Source organism: Sarcophilus harrisii, chromosome 1 (genome assembly GCF_902635505.1).
Source record: "Sarcophilus harrisii chromosome 1, mSarHar1.11, whole genome shotgun sequence".
NCBI classification, from domain to species: domain Eukaryota; kingdom Metazoa; phylum Chordata; class Mammalia; order Dasyuromorphia; family Dasyuridae; genus Sarcophilus; species Sarcophilus harrisii.
The window spans coordinates 152368720-152387171 of NC_045426.1; the positions used below are offsets into that span (position 1 = coordinate 152368720).

Below are 18452 nucleotides of genomic sequence, written 5' to 3' on the forward strand. Positions count from 1 at the left end.
AGAGAATGGAAAAAAGTTTAGAACAGTTACTGATCATGAAACCTTGAGCTTCTCATTCACTTAACTGCAGTCACCTTCCCCCAATATAAATTTTCAAAAATCTTTGTTACTTCGAAGCTTTTTTTTATTTTCACTTACATCGAGGAATCATATATCTTTCTAGATATCAGATAAGACACAGCCAAATGCTAAAACTATGTAGTATATCTTTTTAGATATCAGATAAGACACAACCAAATGCTTAAAACTATGTAGTGTCATTCTCCCCAGAGTAGTTTTTCTTTTTTTTTCTTTTCTTTTCTTTTTTTTTTTTAAATAACTTTGTATTGCCAGAACCCATGCCAGGGTAATTTTTTACATTATCCCTTGCACTCACTTCTGTTCAGATTTTTCCCCTCCCTCCCTCCACCCCCTCCCCCAGATGGCAAGCAGTCCTATACATGTTAAAGAAGTTACAGTATATCTTAGATACAATATATGTGTGCAGAACTGAACAGTTCTCTTGTTGCTCAAGGAGAATTAGATTCAGAAGGTATAAATAACCCAGGAGGAAAAACAAAAATGCAAGCAGTTTACATTTATTTCCTAGTGTTCTTTAGGTGTAGCTGCTTCTGTCCATCCTTGATCAATTGAAACTGAGTTAGATCTTCTCTTGTCGAAGAAATCCACTTCCATCAAAATACATCCTCATACAGTATCGTTGTTGAGGTATATAATGATCTCCTGGTTCTGCTCATTTCACTTAGCATCAGTTCATGTAAGTCTCTCCAAGCCTCTCTGTATTTATCCTGCTGGTCATTTCTTATAGAACAATAATATTCCATAACATTCATATACCACAATTTGTCTAACCATTCTCCAATTGATGGGCATCCATTCATTTTCCAGCTTTTAGCCACTATTAACAGGGCTGCCACAAACATTTTGGCACATACAGGTCCCTTTCCCTTCTTTAGTATCTCTTTGGGATAAGCCTAGTAGAAACACTGCTGGATCAAAGGGTATGCACAGTTTGATAACTTTTGGGGCATAGTTCCAAATTACTCTCCAGAATGGCTGGATGTGTTCACAATTCCACCAACAATGTACCAGTGTCCCTGTTTTCCCACATCCCCTCCAACATTCTGCATCATCTTTCTCTATCATTCTGGCCAATCTGACAGGTGTATAGTGGTATCTCAGAGTTGTCTTAATTTGCATTTCTCTGATTAATAATGATTTGGAGCATATTTTCACATGGCTAGAAATAGTTTTAATTTCTTCGTCTGAGAATTGTCTGTTCTTTTGACCATTTATCAATTGGAGAATGGCTTGATTTCTTATAAATTAGAGTCAATTCTCTATATATTTTGGAAATGAGGCCTTTATCAGAACCTTTGACACAGAGTTGTTTTTCAAGTTTGTAGTTCTCAAGGTGAAGTAATTTATTTCTGTTGTACTAATTCATAGAGCCATTTGTGTGCTCTAAAATATAAATGTAGTGTGCTTTATTTTTAAGCTTACAACTACTTTTTATACTTCGTACACAGTTCCAAAAATTGCTTTAAAATATTCTACCTCAGTTGTGAACAAATCTAACCATTTTGGAGAGTAGTTTGGAACTATGCTCAAAAAGTTATCAGACTCTGCATACCCTTTGATCCAGCAGTGTTACTACTGGGCTTATATACCAAAGAGATTATAAAGAAGGGAAAGGGACCTGTATGTGCACGAATGTTTGTGGCAGCCCTTTTTGTAGTGGTTAGAAACTGGAAACTGAATGGATGTCCATCAGTTGGAGAATGGCTGAATAAATTGTGGTATATGAATATTATGGAATATTACTGTTCTGTAAGAAATGACCAACAGGATGATTTCAGAAAGGCCTGGAGAGACTTTCACGAACTGATGCTGAGTGAAATGAGCAGGACCAGGAGATCATTATATACTTCAACAACAATACTATATGATGACCAGTTCTGATGGATCAGGCCATCCTCAGCAACGAGATCAACCAAATCATTTCTAATGGAGCAGTAATGAACTGAACTAGCTATGCCCAGAAAAAGAACTCTGGGAGATGACTAAAAACCATTACATTGAATTCCCAATCCCTATATTTATGCACACCTGCATTTTTGATTTCCTTCACAAGCTTAATTGTACAATATTTCAGAGTCTGATTCTTTTTGTACAGCAAAATAATGTTTTGGTCATGTATACTTATTGTGTATCTAATTTATATTTTAATGTATTTAACATCTACTGGTCATCCTGCCATCTAGGGGAGGGGATGGGGGGTAAAAGGTAAAAAATTGGAACAAGAGGTTTGGCAATTGTTAATGCTATAAAGTTACCCATGCATATAACCTGTAAATAAAAGGCTATTAAATTAAAAAAATAAATAAATAATAAATAAGATATTCCACCTCGAGAAATTTGGAAATATGTCTAAAGGGCTATCAAACTGTGTGTACCCTTTGATCCAGCAGTGTTTCTACTGGGCTTGTATCCCAAAGAAATCATAAAGGAAAGAAAGGGACCCAAATGTGCAAAACTGTTTGTGGCAGCCCTTTTTGTAGTGACTGGAAACTGGAAACTGAGTGACTGGTCATCAGTTGGAGAATGGCTGAATAAGTTATGACATATGAATGAATGTTAGGGCATATTATTCTATAAGAAACAATCAGCAGGATGATTTTAGACAGATCTGGAGAGACTTAAATGTACTGATGCAAAGTGAAATGAGCAGAATCAAATCATTATACCTGATAACAAGATTATACAATGATTAATTCTGATGGGTGTGGCTCTTTTAAACAATGAGATGATTCAGGCCAGTTCCTATGGTCTTGTGATAAAGAAAGCCATCTGTACCCAGAGAGAGGACTGTGGGGACTGAAAGTGGATCATAACATAGTATTTTTACTCTTTTTGTTGCTGTTCGCTTATATTTTGTTTTCTTTTCTTTTTTTTTCCTTTTTAATCTGATTTGTTTTTGTGCAGCACAATAAATTGGAAATATGTATAGAAGAAATGCACAAATTTAATATGTATTGGATTATTAGAGGAGGGGGTGGGAGGAAGAGAAGGAAAAAATTTGAACACAAGGTTTTTCATGGGTGAATGTTAAAACCATCCTTGCGTATGTTTTGAAAATTAAAAAGTTTTAATGAAAAAATAAAATATTCCATCTATCACATCACAAAATAATCATTATTGATATTATTTTTCTCATAGATTGATGAACACAGGATATGTGTTTGTGTGAGGAAACGGCCACTCAATAAAAAAGGTAATGTGATCTCAAAGAAGATGAATTGTCTTGTTTTCTTATTGTTACTAACAATAGACTAAAGATTCTGAATGGCTTCCTTTTATATGTTCTTAACCTTAGAATATAAAATGTGGAATATATTAGGTATTTTAAAATTTTAAATGGTAAAGGCATGATGCCACAAAGGTGGTTTTATTGTCCTCCCACTAATGATCTGCTTTCTGAATTCTTTCATCCGTAGCATCAGCTTTTAAAATCATACATTTATAAGCATCTTTGAGTTGGAAGATATGTTTAAAGTCATCTGAATCTTTAGAAACTTTCCTTTGTGATTTATGGGATAGTGACAGAATAAAATCAGAAATTTACTTGGGGTTATCTTTAACAGGTCTCACCTCTCTGCCACATGGGAAGGCTCTCTTCCATAGAAGGGAGACTTCTGAGAAAGAGAACATCACCCACTGCTGCGTCTCTTGCTTGTCATCATGCATTGAAAATCAAAACATTGCAATGCTGTGTGCTCTTTTCAAGCTCTAGTAGATAATTTGGATTTTATTGTTATTCCAAATTTAAATTCTTGAAAGGCTCAAAAATAAGCCAATCTGGGTAAATTAGCCTGTATCCAATGATAGCATTTCCTTCTCTCAAGATTATTCTTCCTTCTGAAACAGAGGAGGTCCTTGTTAATGGTATCCACAGTTAGTATATGGCATTTTGTTTTTGTTTAAACTTGTGATTTCATTGGTCTAGAGAACTTCCTTCTAAAACTTTTTACTCAGTCCAGTGACTATTTGGACCTGATGAATAATTTGTAGTTTAACACTAGACTGAAGTACTGAGAAATTAAGTCATTTATGTAGTACTTGAATCCAACTTTTTGTGACTTCAAGGTTGGTTCTCTGTTTGTTATATTCTACTATCTCCTTAGAACTTCTCCTGGTCAGTGCTGAAGGAACATAGTGAGTCAGAGAGCTTTGAACTGAAATGAACTACTATCTATTTTGCTCTTTTCAGTGAACAACTCTTCAGACTTTTGAACATTTCTGCTATATCTATATCTATATTCCTGCTATTAATCTCTTTTCCAGACCAAACCCTTGAAATTGAAATGAAATCGACTATTAAATAACACTTTTATCATTCAACTTTTTCAATTACTAACCCATATTTCTCCATCTTAACCATAAAAAAAACTCTTATTGAAATTGATTCTTAATGTTTGCTCAGATAAAACTCTTAACTTCACCTTTATAGCATGTATGTGTGTATGTAGCTTGTAATTTACTGTGATTACTTTCAGTATTTTATTGAATTCATTTTTGAAGATTTTAGTGATACTTTTCTTTCTAAATCTTTAGTCCTTAAAACAGTTTTCTGTAGAGGGCCAGAACTCTGGAGAAGTATACTTGAAACAAGATATTAACTCAGTGGAATTGATGCTATGGTGGTTCTCTAGTTCATATATATACTTAGTACAGTGATGTAATGGTTCTCTGGTATATAAGGGCTGAGAAAGACTGGAAATGAGACATTCTATCTTTGACCAGCCATGTGGTTGCTGTCCTGCCTTCACTTCTCCACTAAGACCAAGGACTCGAGCTGATCCCCAAGTCCTCCAGAAAGCTAAACCGAAATTACAGTTATCTATTTTTTTATATATTGCAGTTAGTTGAACATGTTCAATGAAAATGACTGAATGCTGATTTGTTTCATTCACTCTTTTAGAAACAGTAATGAAAGACCTTGATGTGATCACAATCCCTAGTAAAGATGTTGTGATGGTACATGAACCAAAACAAAAAGTGGACTTAACGAGGTACCTAGAAAACCAAACATTTCGTTTTGACTATGCCTTTGATGACTCAGCTCCTAATGAAATGGTTTATAGGTATGTAAATGCTTTTTTTATGAAATTGTTTTCTATTATTATTGGTGCTCAAAAGCTACATTTCTTTTTACAGAGGGGCTAGTAAGTTATCTAATTCTGTCTTGTTTTAAATATAAAATAGAGGAAATGCCCTACTAATGTAAACAGAAATATTATTTTTATTGATTATTGAAATCTGTGGGTCCATAGTATACTTAAATTAGTGTACAGTCAGATTTTTAAAGCATATTCTGTTATATTTTTTATTATAAACTTTGAGTTAAGAATATATCATAGGTATTCTTCTATGAATAATCAGTCATGTTTTTATCAAATCGGTTACAATTTTATTCAGTAATTTGAATTTAACAGTAATAATAATAGCTAGTATTTACATAATGCTTTAAGGTTTGCAAGTACTCTGTGCTTATATGAAAATAAGTGGTTTTATGCAAATATAGCACCCACCTCAAGAGGTCATTGTGAGAATCAAATGAGTGTGTATGTATGCACATATGTGTATGTTTATTATATATTTATGTATGTGTACACATAAAGCCAGGATTCATATTCAGGACTATTCACTGTGCCATGTAGATAGTTAAAATGTTTTACAGAGTACTTTACATAAATGTTTAATATTTACAAGATGAGGAAATTGAGATATTCTTTGCACAGGCTGTCTTTATCACTTTTGTTTTTTAAAATACTTATCTATCAATTTCATTTCATATATCACATCTACAGGAAGCATTTCCCTCATATTTCCATATGCTTATCTATGTACATATTATACCTTTCTCACTAGCAGGTAAACTCCATTAGGACAAGGACTAATTTTTCTTTTGTCCTTAAATCTCCATTCTCTAGTATGGTACTCCATATTTAGTTGGTGAGATAGATAGATAGCCAGACAGCCAGACTGCCTCTATATAGCTTGTTTATATATAATTTCTTTTGCCTCTTTAGAGCACTGTCTGTTGTTTTTGTTGTTTGCCTTAATATTCCTGGCCCAAAAGTACATACTGACATGGTAGATATAGGTACTTAGAAAATGTTTTTAGTGGGATATGAAACTACAAGTTTTTCCTTTCTCCAGCCATTTTTTCATAAAGAGTATTTATTTTCACCATGTGTCATTCCTTCAGATAAACATCCACTAAACCTTCTTTTAATTGACTTAAACACTAGGTCCTGAAAGCTTTAAGAATTGGCATTTCAAGTTTCCTAGATTAGGTAAAAATTGATATTTATTTTCCTGTTCTTGATGATTTAGCAAATATTGATCAGATTTTCCCCGTAACATTCAGCTTTTCAAGTAGAAAAATTACTTTCAGTTTTGTAAAAGCTTCTCTAGACCATTTAGTTCTTTTTTGGTATCTTCTCTACCTGTAATGTGACAAATATGGCATGGTTCTTGTGCTAACAATACCCTTGAGCTTTTATGTCTTATGATTAAAATTTTATTTTAATAGTATACTTGATTAAGAACTTTCTGTTGACCTTTTTGACATTAGCTGATTGATGTCTTTTTCTGACTCAAAAGCAGTGACTCAGAGCTTATCATAGATATATAGTGTCTAATTTTTAATGTAAAGCATTTTATCTGTTTTCCCATATTGAAGCTTATAACCTGCTTTTCTTCTCTTCATTCACCTAATCTTGTCAGAATCTTTCTTCACTCTACCTTGTCATTTGTAATGATTTGATCCTTTTTTTTTTATTGAAACCTATCCCTCTATATTTTTTCTTAAAATTTGGTTATTCACATTCTCTTTTGGTCTCTTCCAAAAGTACAAGATACAAGTCCTTTATGTTATTGTCACATAACCATAACCTATTTGCTGTGCTTTTTATTTTTAAAAATTTTAGACTGAATTCTTGATATAGAAACTTTTTCCACCTTTGTAGATCATCAGAATTATAGATAGCTTATTGTTTTAAAGTTGCCTAAAATGCTAAAAAGTTAAGTGACTTTGTACATGATTGCCAGTTCACATTTTTCAGAGGCAAGACTTATACTCATTTATCACAGACTACTGTAGCTTTGATATTTTGTATTTTCTCCCTGTTCTTTTTATTTGTCACTAATCTCCTTTTCATTTCCTTGTTTCCATCATTGTTAGATGACATTTTTGGTACAATTTTCTGAAAAATAGTGACTCTCAAACTCTCACATTTTAGTATTTTCTAATGATTCTGGAATTTAGCTTGTAAGGAAAATTTTTAATAAACTAACCTGGGCCAGTTTTTTCTATAAATGTGACTTTTCCCAAATAAATTGAGTAATGAAGATACAGTGATTATTCTTATATTTTTGAATTTTTCTAGGTTTACAGCTAGACCATTAGTAGAAACCATATTTGAAAGGGGAATGGCCACATGTTTTGCTTATGGTCAAACAGGCAGTGGAAAAACTCACGTAAGTAATTCCTAGAAATTGAGTCCTAACAAAGTTTTATGAATTTTTTTTTAATTATTGTATTTTGAAAATCCACAACACAACACATAAAATAGGATTTGTTATTTTAATGTAATATTTACTCTTCATTTTTAAACTTCTAGACCATGGGTGGTGACTTTTCAGGAAAAAACCAAGATTGTTCTAAAGGGATATATGCGCTAGCAGGTAACTAGGCCTTTTTGTATTTGATTTATAAATATTATGATGTTTTTTTTTTTTTTTTTTTTTTTTTTTTTTTTTTTGCTTGATTGCCTGTTTTTAAACATTGTGGAAAGACTCCTGTTTGGTCTAATTGTAAACTAGCATTTTAAATAAATAGCATATATTAAGGAAATAAGCAACAAGAAATAAATCTTATATAAGTTGCATAACAAATAATTGTTGATCATTTATTTCATCACCTTTGAATATAAAGCATAATGAATGAACTTATTCATCAATGATCAATGAAACATTTTGAAATGAAAATTTGGACCTTAGATTTTTAAGTGTCAGGTTTTTTTTGGTTATTTTTTTGCCACTTCAACATTATTCTATAAAAGGTTGACCTCTTTAGAAAATTAGAATAAGACTTATTGGTTAGAAAGATTATTTTACCTTTTTTATTGGGGAAAGGGGCATTGTAGAAGAGGGGAAAGCTATCAACATTTTTGTTCTCTAACTTCCCTTGCTCTCTCCATTCTCCCTTCCCCTCCCCCCCCCAAAAAAAGAAAAATACAAGGTCATTGAAGAATCTTTAAAAATGCACAGAATAGAACAAGAGGAAATTTAAGAGGAAACAGGACAGCTTTGCTTTGAAAAACATGCTTAATTTATTTCTACACACTTAACATAATACTATATGGCATGTTCTTATATATGTATTTTTTTAAAGAAAATTTTATATGATAGGGATTTGTAGTTTCCATGTAATCCTCTTTTTCTCTAATGTTTTGTATATGGAAATTTGTGGTTGATTTGATTCATAACTTTAAAAAAAAAATTTTGAACAGTAAAAAATTTGCCTTCCTTTATTGTGGTATTAATTGAAACTTAATTATTTTCTGTTTAATTGAAACTCAACAGCTCGAGATGTCTTTTTAATGCTAAAGAAACCAAACTATAAGAAGTTAGAACTTCAAGTATATGCTACCTTTTTTGAAATTTATAGTGGAAAGGTAAGTATAAGCTTTTAGTATTAACCATGAAGTTCTACTGCTAAAATTTGAATAGAAATTGACTCATTTTTTAAGATTTGATTCTTGAAATAGTTTAAAATTCATCATTTCTATCTAAATTGTTTAAAGTATACTTAGACTTCTTATGTTCTTTTAGTCCCTCAGTTGTGTTAACATTTAATTATCTAACAAATGTATTTTTTTCCCCCGAAGGTATTTGACTTACTTAATAGGAAGACAAAATTGAGAGTGTTAGAGGATGGTAAACAACAAGTTCAAGTTGTGGGATTACAGGAGCGGGAGGTAAAATGCGTTGAAGATGTCCTGAAGCTTATTGAAATAGGGAACAGTTGCAGGTATTGCTTATTCTTTTAATTTATGCATTCAAAATATCAAATACTTTCGGAATTATCTTTTATGTGTAGATATAGCTTATGTGTGACTGTGTGCTTAACATCAGAAAAATCAGCTCATGGCTACTGATCCTATCATTTCCTGGAAAATAGAAAAAGAAAAAATGGAAGCAGTGTTATTTTATATTCTAGAGCTCAGATCACTGCAGACAGCAACTACAGCCAATAATTAAAAGATATTTGCTCCTTGGAAGGAAAGCTATGACCAATCTGGACAGCATACTTAAAAATTTAAAAAAAAAAAAAAATTGGAGAAATCAAAGGCATCACTTTACCAACAAAGGTCCATATAGTCAAAGCTACAGTTTTTCTAGTGGCAGTGTATGGCTGAGCATTGGATTGTAAAACTTAGACTGTCTAGAAAGGTTAAATAATGAAAGCTGAGCCTTAGATATTTTGGCCACATAAAGAAAAGATAGGACTCATTAAAAAAGCTCATCGGATGATGCTTCGGACGAACCGATGTAAGCACCACTGCTCTTCAAGCCGTCCTATACAACCGAATTGGAGACATTGGATTCATGCTAGCCATAGCATGACTGATAATCAACAGCAACTCCTGAGACATCCAACACATGTTCATAACAAATATCGATACACCTAGCCCTGCTTGGACTGATCCTTATGTTGGGAAAGATTATAAAGGCAGAAGGAGAAAGGGGATGGCAGAGGATGAGATGGCTAGATAATGCAGTAGAAGCAAGGAACATGAACTTGAACAGACTTTGAGAAATGGTGGAAGATAGAAGGAACTGATGTGCTTATATGGTCTATGAGGCCACAAAAAATTAGATACAGTTGAGCAATATGTGTGTTTAATAGTATATAAAGAGTTAAGAAAATCCTTTCTTTGACTTTTATGGATATGTTTTTTATTGAACAAATCCCAGCCCCTTAATAAAAAGTTTTCACTAGTTGTGAAAATAAAAATTCACTTGGCAACCATTCTCACCAAATGTAGTTAGAATGATTCCTGTGACAATAGTCCATTGCTCACCCTTACTCTAAATATTTCTTTGATATAACCAAGCCAACCTTTGAACTTTTCTTGCATTAGCTTCAAGATCTCTGGTTGATCTTCATGAGTTACCATTTTGTGTGTATATAAAATATTTCAGTAGGTGTGTGATCTCTTGGATTTTAGTACTATATGCTACAGCTTAGTGTCTTCTCAAAAATATCACTGATTGCACTGTTCAGAGTCCCAAAGGCAATCTCATCATTCTGATCACTAACTCAGTTACAGTTCATTGTCCAAACTCCTTGTATTATCCTTCTAGTTTTATACATATGGAACATAATAAACATTCTTCATCTACTTGGTTTTTCTATGAAGATCTCATTGGACCTCATATTTAGGGCTAGGAAGGAACCTTGCAGTCATCCCTTCTAATCACTCCATTTATAGATAAAAAAATTCCTTCAGAGTTAATAAATAAATTAGAAAAATTGGCAAATGAAAAAAATGAGACACAAACTCAGTAAGATCCTAATGTGAAGATAGCTACAAATAAAGCCTCAAAGAAAATTGTTAATTGGATTCCAGTCCAACAAGAATTCCTGGAAGAATTCAAGACAGATCTAAGAGTGGTAGAGAAAAAACTGGGAAAAGAAATGAGAGTGATGGAAGAAAATGATGAAGAGCATTAACAGCTTATTAAAAGAGGCCCAAAAAACCCCAACACAATAAAATGGCACCTTTAAAAACAATTGATCTAACAGAAAAAGAGGCACAAAGTTCATTAAAGAAAATAATTCTTCAAAAATTATAAATGAGAGCTTGAAAGCCAATGATGAGATGTCAAGAAACAATACTAAACCCCAAAGAATGAAAAATCAGAAGAAACTGTGAAATGTGAACTATGTCATTGGAAAAACAGTTAACCTGGAAAATAAATTAAGGAGAGATAGTTGAGGAATTATTGTACTCTCTGAAAGCCAACTCAACAAAAGAGTCGAAATTTAATATTTTAAAAATTTATCAAGGAAAACTTTCTAAGATATCCAGAGGGTATGACAGGAATTAAAAGACTCTACCAATCACTTTCCCAAGTGAAACTCGCAACAATATTATAGCCAAATACCAGAGCTCCCAGGTGAAAAAGAAAATATTTCAATCAGACCAAAAGAAACAATTCAAATAATGTGGCACTGCTGTCCACGATTGTATAACTTTTAGCAGCTTCCATGTTAAAGAAGTGGAGGGCTTAGAATATGATATTTCAGAGAACAAAGGAACTAGAATTACAACCACATACAATCTACCCAGCTTCACTGAATATAGTTCTTAAGGGGAGAAAATGGAAATTTAATAAATAGACTTTCAAATCATTTCTGATGAAATCTGAATAGAAATTTTGACACTCAAACCAAAGACTTAAGAGAAACATAGAAAATAAGTAAAAAGGAAAGAGAAATCATATGATAGATGCTTCTCTTAAGAACTTTATCCTTAAGCATTTAGGAGTCTACATAGACAGTAGACATGAAAGTGAGTAAAGGGGTGAGAAATTGGGATGTACTGGGAGACCCAAGGGAAAAGGGAGTAGAGTGGGGAAAATTTTCCATATAAAAGAGGAATGCAAGGAAAAGTTCTTATAGTAAAGGGGAAGACGTAGTGAACAGACGACAGGTGATACTTGAATGTCAATTATCGAAATTGATTTAATGAAGGAAGAATATATATATATTCATACTCACTCATACTTGCCCAATTGGAAAAGAAATGGAAATGGGAGTGGTGAAATGCGACAGTGGATTTTATATATAGGTGATAGAAGCAAAAGAGACATTTAAGGAGGGACAGGATAAAAAGAGATGAGAGGATAAACAGAAGACAATAGGATGGAGGTAAATACACAATTAGTAATCATAACTGAATATGAATAGGATGAGTTCACCCATAAAATGAAAATGAATAGCAAGATGGATTAGAAACCAAAAGCCAACAATATGCTGTTACCAGAGACATACTTGAAACAGAAAGATACATATAGAATTAAAATAAAGGGCTGAAGCAGAATCTGTTGTGCTTCATTTAGCTGAATTTAAAGGCGTGGGAGTAGGAGTCATGTGCTCCACAAAGCAAAAGCAAACACAGACATGATTAAATGATGTAATCAGAAATATTATATTTTTACTAAAAGTACCATTGACAATGAATATAAAAAATTTTTATAGCAAGTTTCTTTGATAAAGACCTCATATTTCAAATATATTGGGAATGAGGTAAATTTATAAAAATAAAAGCCATTACTTAATTTTAAAATGGTCAAAAAATATGAATGGACAGATTTCAGAAGAAATCAAAGTTGTCTGTTTCACCATTGTTCAGTCATTTCAGTTGTGTTCAACTTTTTAGGATCCTAAAGATCTTGTTTGGGGTTTTCTTTGGCAAAGATACATTTCCTTTCCAGCTCATTTTATAGATGAGGAAGCAAGTGACTTGCCCAGGGTCTTACAGCTAGAAAGAGTCCAGATTTAAACTCGGGTCTTCCTGAGTCCAGGCCCAAAGCTTTTATCTCAGGTACAGTAATAATCTGTTGGTTCAGTTGTGAATTGAGTCTTATTCTGGAGAACAGTTTCAAACTATGGGCAAAGAACTATAAAACTGTGTACATCTTTTGAACCAGGAATAACACTTAAGTAGATCTATATCCCAAAGAAAATAAAGAAAAAAGACAAAGATTTTATATATACACAAATATATAGCTAGTCTTTTTGTGATGGCAAAGAATTGGAAATTGAAGAGATGCTAAACAAATTGGATCATTTGATTATGATGGAATACTATTGTGCTATAAGAAATGAAGAGGATGGTGATTTCAAAAAAAGAAAGAAAGAAATATGGCAAAACCTTTATGAATTGATTCAAAGTAAATTAGAGAAGAACTGGGAAATCATTGTACATAGTAACAGCAGTGTTGTAATGATGATCAACTGTGAAACACTTGGATATTCTGATCAATACAGTGATCCAAAATAATTCCAAAGGAATCATGATGAAAAAATGCTGTCCCTAGTTGAGAGAACTGATGAACTCTGAATACAATTTGAAATTTAATTTTCTCACTTTAATATTTTTGCCCTTTTTTGTTATAACGGCTAATATAGAAATTATTTGCATGATTTCAAATGTATAATTAATATAATTTTGATTACCTCCTTAGGAGTGGACAGGGATTGAAAGGAAGAAGAGAATTTGGGGAATTCAGAATTTTAAAAGAATGTTAAAAATAAATAAAAAATGAGTAGGTATGAGTAGGAAATGGTGCTTGAGTTGTGCTGTATGCTATGTGCTATGAAAAAACCCAGGAATTCTCTAAGCCAGGAATGAAGAAACTGCATTTTAGGAAATGGTGGACATTATCGGAGGCAGGGGATTTAATATTATTTATGGGGAACAATTAGCAGTGGCATTTTGAATGGAAATGGGAAAAGAAATACTATGGAATTCAACTGGAAAGATAGATAGATGAAAGCCATATAATGGGGGTTTTAAATATAATGCTAAGGACTAGAGGTAAATGGGGAGCTCTGAAGAGTTTTTGAAAAGGGTAATGAACTAACTGGAAGAACAAGATTGTATAGAGAGAAAGGAGAGATCATAGTAAGGATGCAGAATAATTTTAATAAAAAAAAAAGAGGAACGAGGTTGAAAATTGTGTTCTGGATCTTGGAGGTGAAGTCATTATGGGGCCACGCAAGGATATGACTATCTCAGAGAGTGCTTGAGGTGGAATGAAAATGGGAGTAGTTTAGAAGGTTGATGAATTAATGGAAAGAAGGCCAGGTTATTCAAGGAACTTAGATTTGTATGTTTTAGTCCTTAAGAGTAGGAGGGTTTGACTCTGAGCAAAGTACTAGACTTCTTGTGAAAAAATTAAGAATGTTTTGAAGGTCAGTATATGCCTCAATTAAGAAAATGAACTGATTTATGAAGTGAAACTCAAAGGAAGAGAGATTACAAAGGTATTAGTAGCATAGGGGTTCATCTGCAAATGAAAGTAGATATCAAGGAATATGTCTACTCCTTCTCTTGGCCCTCAGAGGAAGAGCATTTAATATAAAGAGGGTGTCGGGAAGCATTTTCTTCTTGGGAAAGCTACTTCACATATGGACAAGCATGGATAAGATGTAGTCTGCATCTTTTGAGGAAAGACATATTAATGATATTAGAAACTTAAGGATGTATAGATTTATATTCAGTGGTTTTTATGGTCTTACCATGTCACTAGAATGATGACAGATTACTTTTGCAAGCTTGAGTGTGTGTTTTATTTGATCATTGTTATTTTATAGTGTTCAGTTTTTCAGAATTCAATACTGTTTTCTTCAATAACTTTATTCTTAAATATAAAAAAACAACCATATGAATCCCATTTTAGTTGAATGTTTGTTTCCAAGATAGTAGACAAACTTGAGATATTTGTTTCTTACTTAAATAATGAAAGGCGTTTATATTTTTATGTCCATTGAGTTTTCATAATCAAATATTGCCATTAAAATATTATCACATGATATGGAACTGACAGTTTATTATCTCATCTAATTTTAGAACGTCTGGTCAGACATCTGCAAATGCACATTCATCTCGGAGCCATGCAGTCTTTCAAATTATCCTCAGAAGGAAAGGAAAATTACATGGCAAATTTTCTCTCATTGATTTGGCTGGAAATGAAAGAGGAGCAGATACTTCTAGTGCAGATAGGCAAACCCGGCTTGAAGGTGCTGAAATTAATAAAAGCCTTTTAGCACTCAAGGTAAATAAAATGTATTCAGTCAATAAAATGAAAGTCTTATTTTTTTGTTTACTCTTATTTCAGAACACAGGTTTCTACTTCTACTCCCTTGATGTAAAACAAGACTTGTAAATAAGCATTTTACATTCACATCTATAATTTACTTAGTATTTATTCCCTTTATAGGTATTACTAATTTTAGGGGAGTGACTGAAAGTGTATAATATAGTTTTAAGGTTCCTTATAGATTGTGCTGCTGTCAATTCAAATCGCTGCAGTTTTGGTCTGATTTACTTCTTAATCCATCTGGACTATATTGTCATTCAGTTTATAACCTTTCATATTGCTGTAAGAGATAATGCTCTGTCTTTCCTGAAATTCAGGTACACTGTAGTAAAGTACTCTTTAAAAAAAATCTTATCAAGATTCCCTTCCCCCCAAAAAAATCTTATCAAGATTCCCTTCCCCCAAAGAAAGGAAAGGAAGCCAGTGTGTGTAATTTGTTCTTGATGAATCCATGTTGGCGCTTCCTTTTTAAATACGAGGAAAATATTCTAGGATTTTTGTAGAGTTAAAAAGTCAAGCTTTCTGATCTTTAATTTGGGGAATCTACCTTCTTCTTTTTCTTTTTTCTTTTCATATCTGGGACATGACCGTCTCCAGTTCTTACAATTTTTCTTGTTGCCAAGATTTTTTAAAGATCATCAATAGCAGTTGTTTGCAAGTTCTTTCAGTAACCCCGGATATCATTTATCCAAGTTTGATGACTTAACCTACTGGGGTAATTAACTAAAAGTACACTAAGTTTACTCTGACCAACTTACTACTTATCTTGGATTTCACTTTTTTATTGACCATTTTTGTTCTCTTCTGCTTCCAAGGCTGAAAGTTAATATCACTGGTAGATAAAAGAGAAGCAGCCTTTAGAGAGTCACTCTTAGACTTTCTTAAAATATGAAATGGAACAGTTGGAGGCAGTTATTTAAGCTAAATATTATCTTAAAGATATATTTTGATGGATCTGTTGTCTGATTAGTTGTAGCTACATCTTCTATGAGTGCATACTACATATAACCTACCCACACTTCATTTCTGGTGCATATTAGGTTGTCCTTTGTAAGTTGCATCTAGCTCCATGTGTTCATATCATGTGTCCTTAATATTTCTTAGTCTTGCACTTAAATTATTTGTACTATATTGTAATCAGCTTATGCTAGTCGTACATCTTTGCACTGATCTTCAAGTCAATTCAATTTTGATTCTTTTGAGAACAGTCTTTTATGGTTCATAGCTATATGTATCATCACTGAGAGATTAAAAACATCTTAAAATAATTTAACTTATTTTGTACTGCTTATATTAATTATTAATTGAAATCTATTTTTATAATTTTTAAACGTTAAAAATAAGAGTTTATGTGACAAGGGAGCAGTTTGAAATTATTGAAAATTCTACTTACTCATATGCTTTTCAATTGGGTCTTTTTTTTACTGTGTAGATAAATAAACAGATTTCTTTAATGGCCTTGAATCTCATTGTTGAGTTCTCATAGTTTTCCAGAGCCAGATACTAGCAGGACAATGGCATCTGGAGAAACTGCACTGGCATAGGTTTGAGAACTCGGGTATGAAGTGTAAGAATAGGCTTTTGTGAGGTTTTATTTTAAATTGAAGAAAAAGACTTCATACTTTTATTCTGAAAGAGACATAAGTTATTTTCTTGTTAAAACCTAAGTTGTTTTGTTTTGTTTTTTCTGAGGCAGTTGGGGTTAACTGTCTTGCCCAGGGTTACACAGTTAAGAAGTATTAAGTGTCTGGGACTATATTTGAACTCAGGTCCTCCTGATTTCAGGGCTGGTCCTCTATCCACTGTACCACCTAGCTGCTCCTGAAGATCCTAAGTTTTAATGTTTCTGTGATAATTCTTTAAATTCTAGCTCTACAGTCGTAGAACTTGAGCATTTAAAGAAATCCTAAGAAGTTGTCATCTGTTCAACCTCATACACAAAAAGAAGTCACTCTACAATGACTGATAGTCATCTGTCTTCACTTACATATTCTTACCACTCCAATAAAGCCTATTCTTATAAGTATCATTCAGTCAAAATGTGTTTAACAAATACTAGTATGTACTTCTTTCATTCAATTAAATATTTACTATATGTTTACTGTGTATGAGACAAAACTTCTGGTATTCTATAATAAGCCATAGTATAGCAAAACAAATTCCCACTTTTATGATGACCCAAAAAGTGTCTCATTCTGCATCAGTTGTCTTTTAATCTCTAGAGAAATGAATAGCTTTGATCAGTGTTCTTAAGGCTTTCAAAATTGTTTTTATGTTACAGTGATTATATAAATTATTCTGCTGAGTTTACTTATCATTTCATACAAACTCAAATTTTTACTGAAATTGTCTCAGATTGTCATACACTATTTTTTTCATATACCAGAATTTCTTCTGCCATTCCCTATTTGGTGGGCACCCCTTTAATTTCCATTTTTGTCACTACAAAAAGCTGCTGTAAATATTTCTGCGCATAAGTGCTTTTTTTTCCCTCTCTTTGAAGCACAGACATACTAGTGGTGCCTCTGGGTCTCTTAATATACTCAGTTTATCAACTTTTTTGTTCATACTTCCAAATTACCTCCCAGAGTTGTTGGATAATCTTAACCTCCTCCTCCTCCCCTTTTTTTGGTCCAGATTTGCCAAGCAATCTGGAGTGTCATGGAACTTCAGAATTGCTTTAATTTTCTTCTTTTTTTTTTTTTCTTTCTAATTATTGGGCATTTAGAACTTCCCCCTCCTCCCCTAATATAGCTATTGGTTGCTCAGATTTTTCTTTTTTTTTTTTTCTTCTTCGGATTTCTTACTTAGAAAAATGCCATTTCATATACCATTTATCATTTGAAGAATGGTTCTTATATATCTTGGCAATGTGACATTGTCTTCTTAATTTCCTTTAAATTTTTTTCAACATATTCAAATTAACTGGACTTATTAAGTATATTTGGTCTCAGTGACCTAAAGTATTTATTGAGATTTCTAAAATATTTGAAGTTTAACACTTCTTCATTTTTATGATGTGAAAATTCTTTTTAATACTGTTTCTAAGATTCTAGAAATCTAAGATTTTAAGTATCTTTTCAGTAAAACATTTTCTCTTTGTTTTTTTCACTTTTCTAGGAATTAGAGCACTTGTGAGAATTTTCGGGATATTTATAGTTTCAGTAAAATTTGTAAAATGTTAAGTGCTAAATCAGGAGCAGCTTCTAAATATTTCAATTTGATTTTTGAGGGGAATTTCATAGAAAACTGAAATGTAAATCTTGATTTCTTCATTTTCAGGAGTGCATCAGAGCCTTAGGTAGAAATAAACCTCATACTCCCTTCAGAGCAAGTAAACTCACTCAGGTGCTAAGAGATTCATTCATAGGAGAAAACTCCCGCACATGCATGGTAAGTTTTTGTTTGGGGCAGGGGAGGCAAAGAAGAGGGTGAAATCAGACTGATTTATTTCAGAGTGAGAGTAAGGACACCAGTATGATACTGAG

The 18452-nt window shown here is 32.7% G+C and overlaps 1 protein-coding gene across 5 annotated transcripts in view; it reads left to right on the plus strand.

The window, feature by feature from the left end:
* KIF2A (kinesin family member 2A) overlaps positions 1-18452 on the plus strand; it is a 97472-nt gene that overhangs the window by 62625 nt on the left and 16395 nt on the right. For all 5 annotated transcript variants that reach the window (XM_031965413.1, XM_031965425.1, XM_031965408.1 and 2 more), the window contains exons 8-15: positions 3220-3274; positions 4982-5144; positions 7455-7545; positions 7689-7752; positions 8653-8744; positions 8958-9100; positions 14715-14919; positions 18247-18357. In XM_031965413.1, the coding sequence (XP_031821273.1) occupies positions 3220-3274; positions 4982-5144; positions 7455-7545; positions 7689-7752; positions 8653-8744; positions 8958-9100; positions 14715-14919; positions 18247-18357 (924 nt within the window). The remainder of the gene's footprint in view (positions 1-3219; positions 3275-4981; positions 5145-7454; positions 7546-7688; positions 7753-8652; positions 8745-8957; positions 9101-14714; positions 14920-18246; positions 18358-18452) is intronic.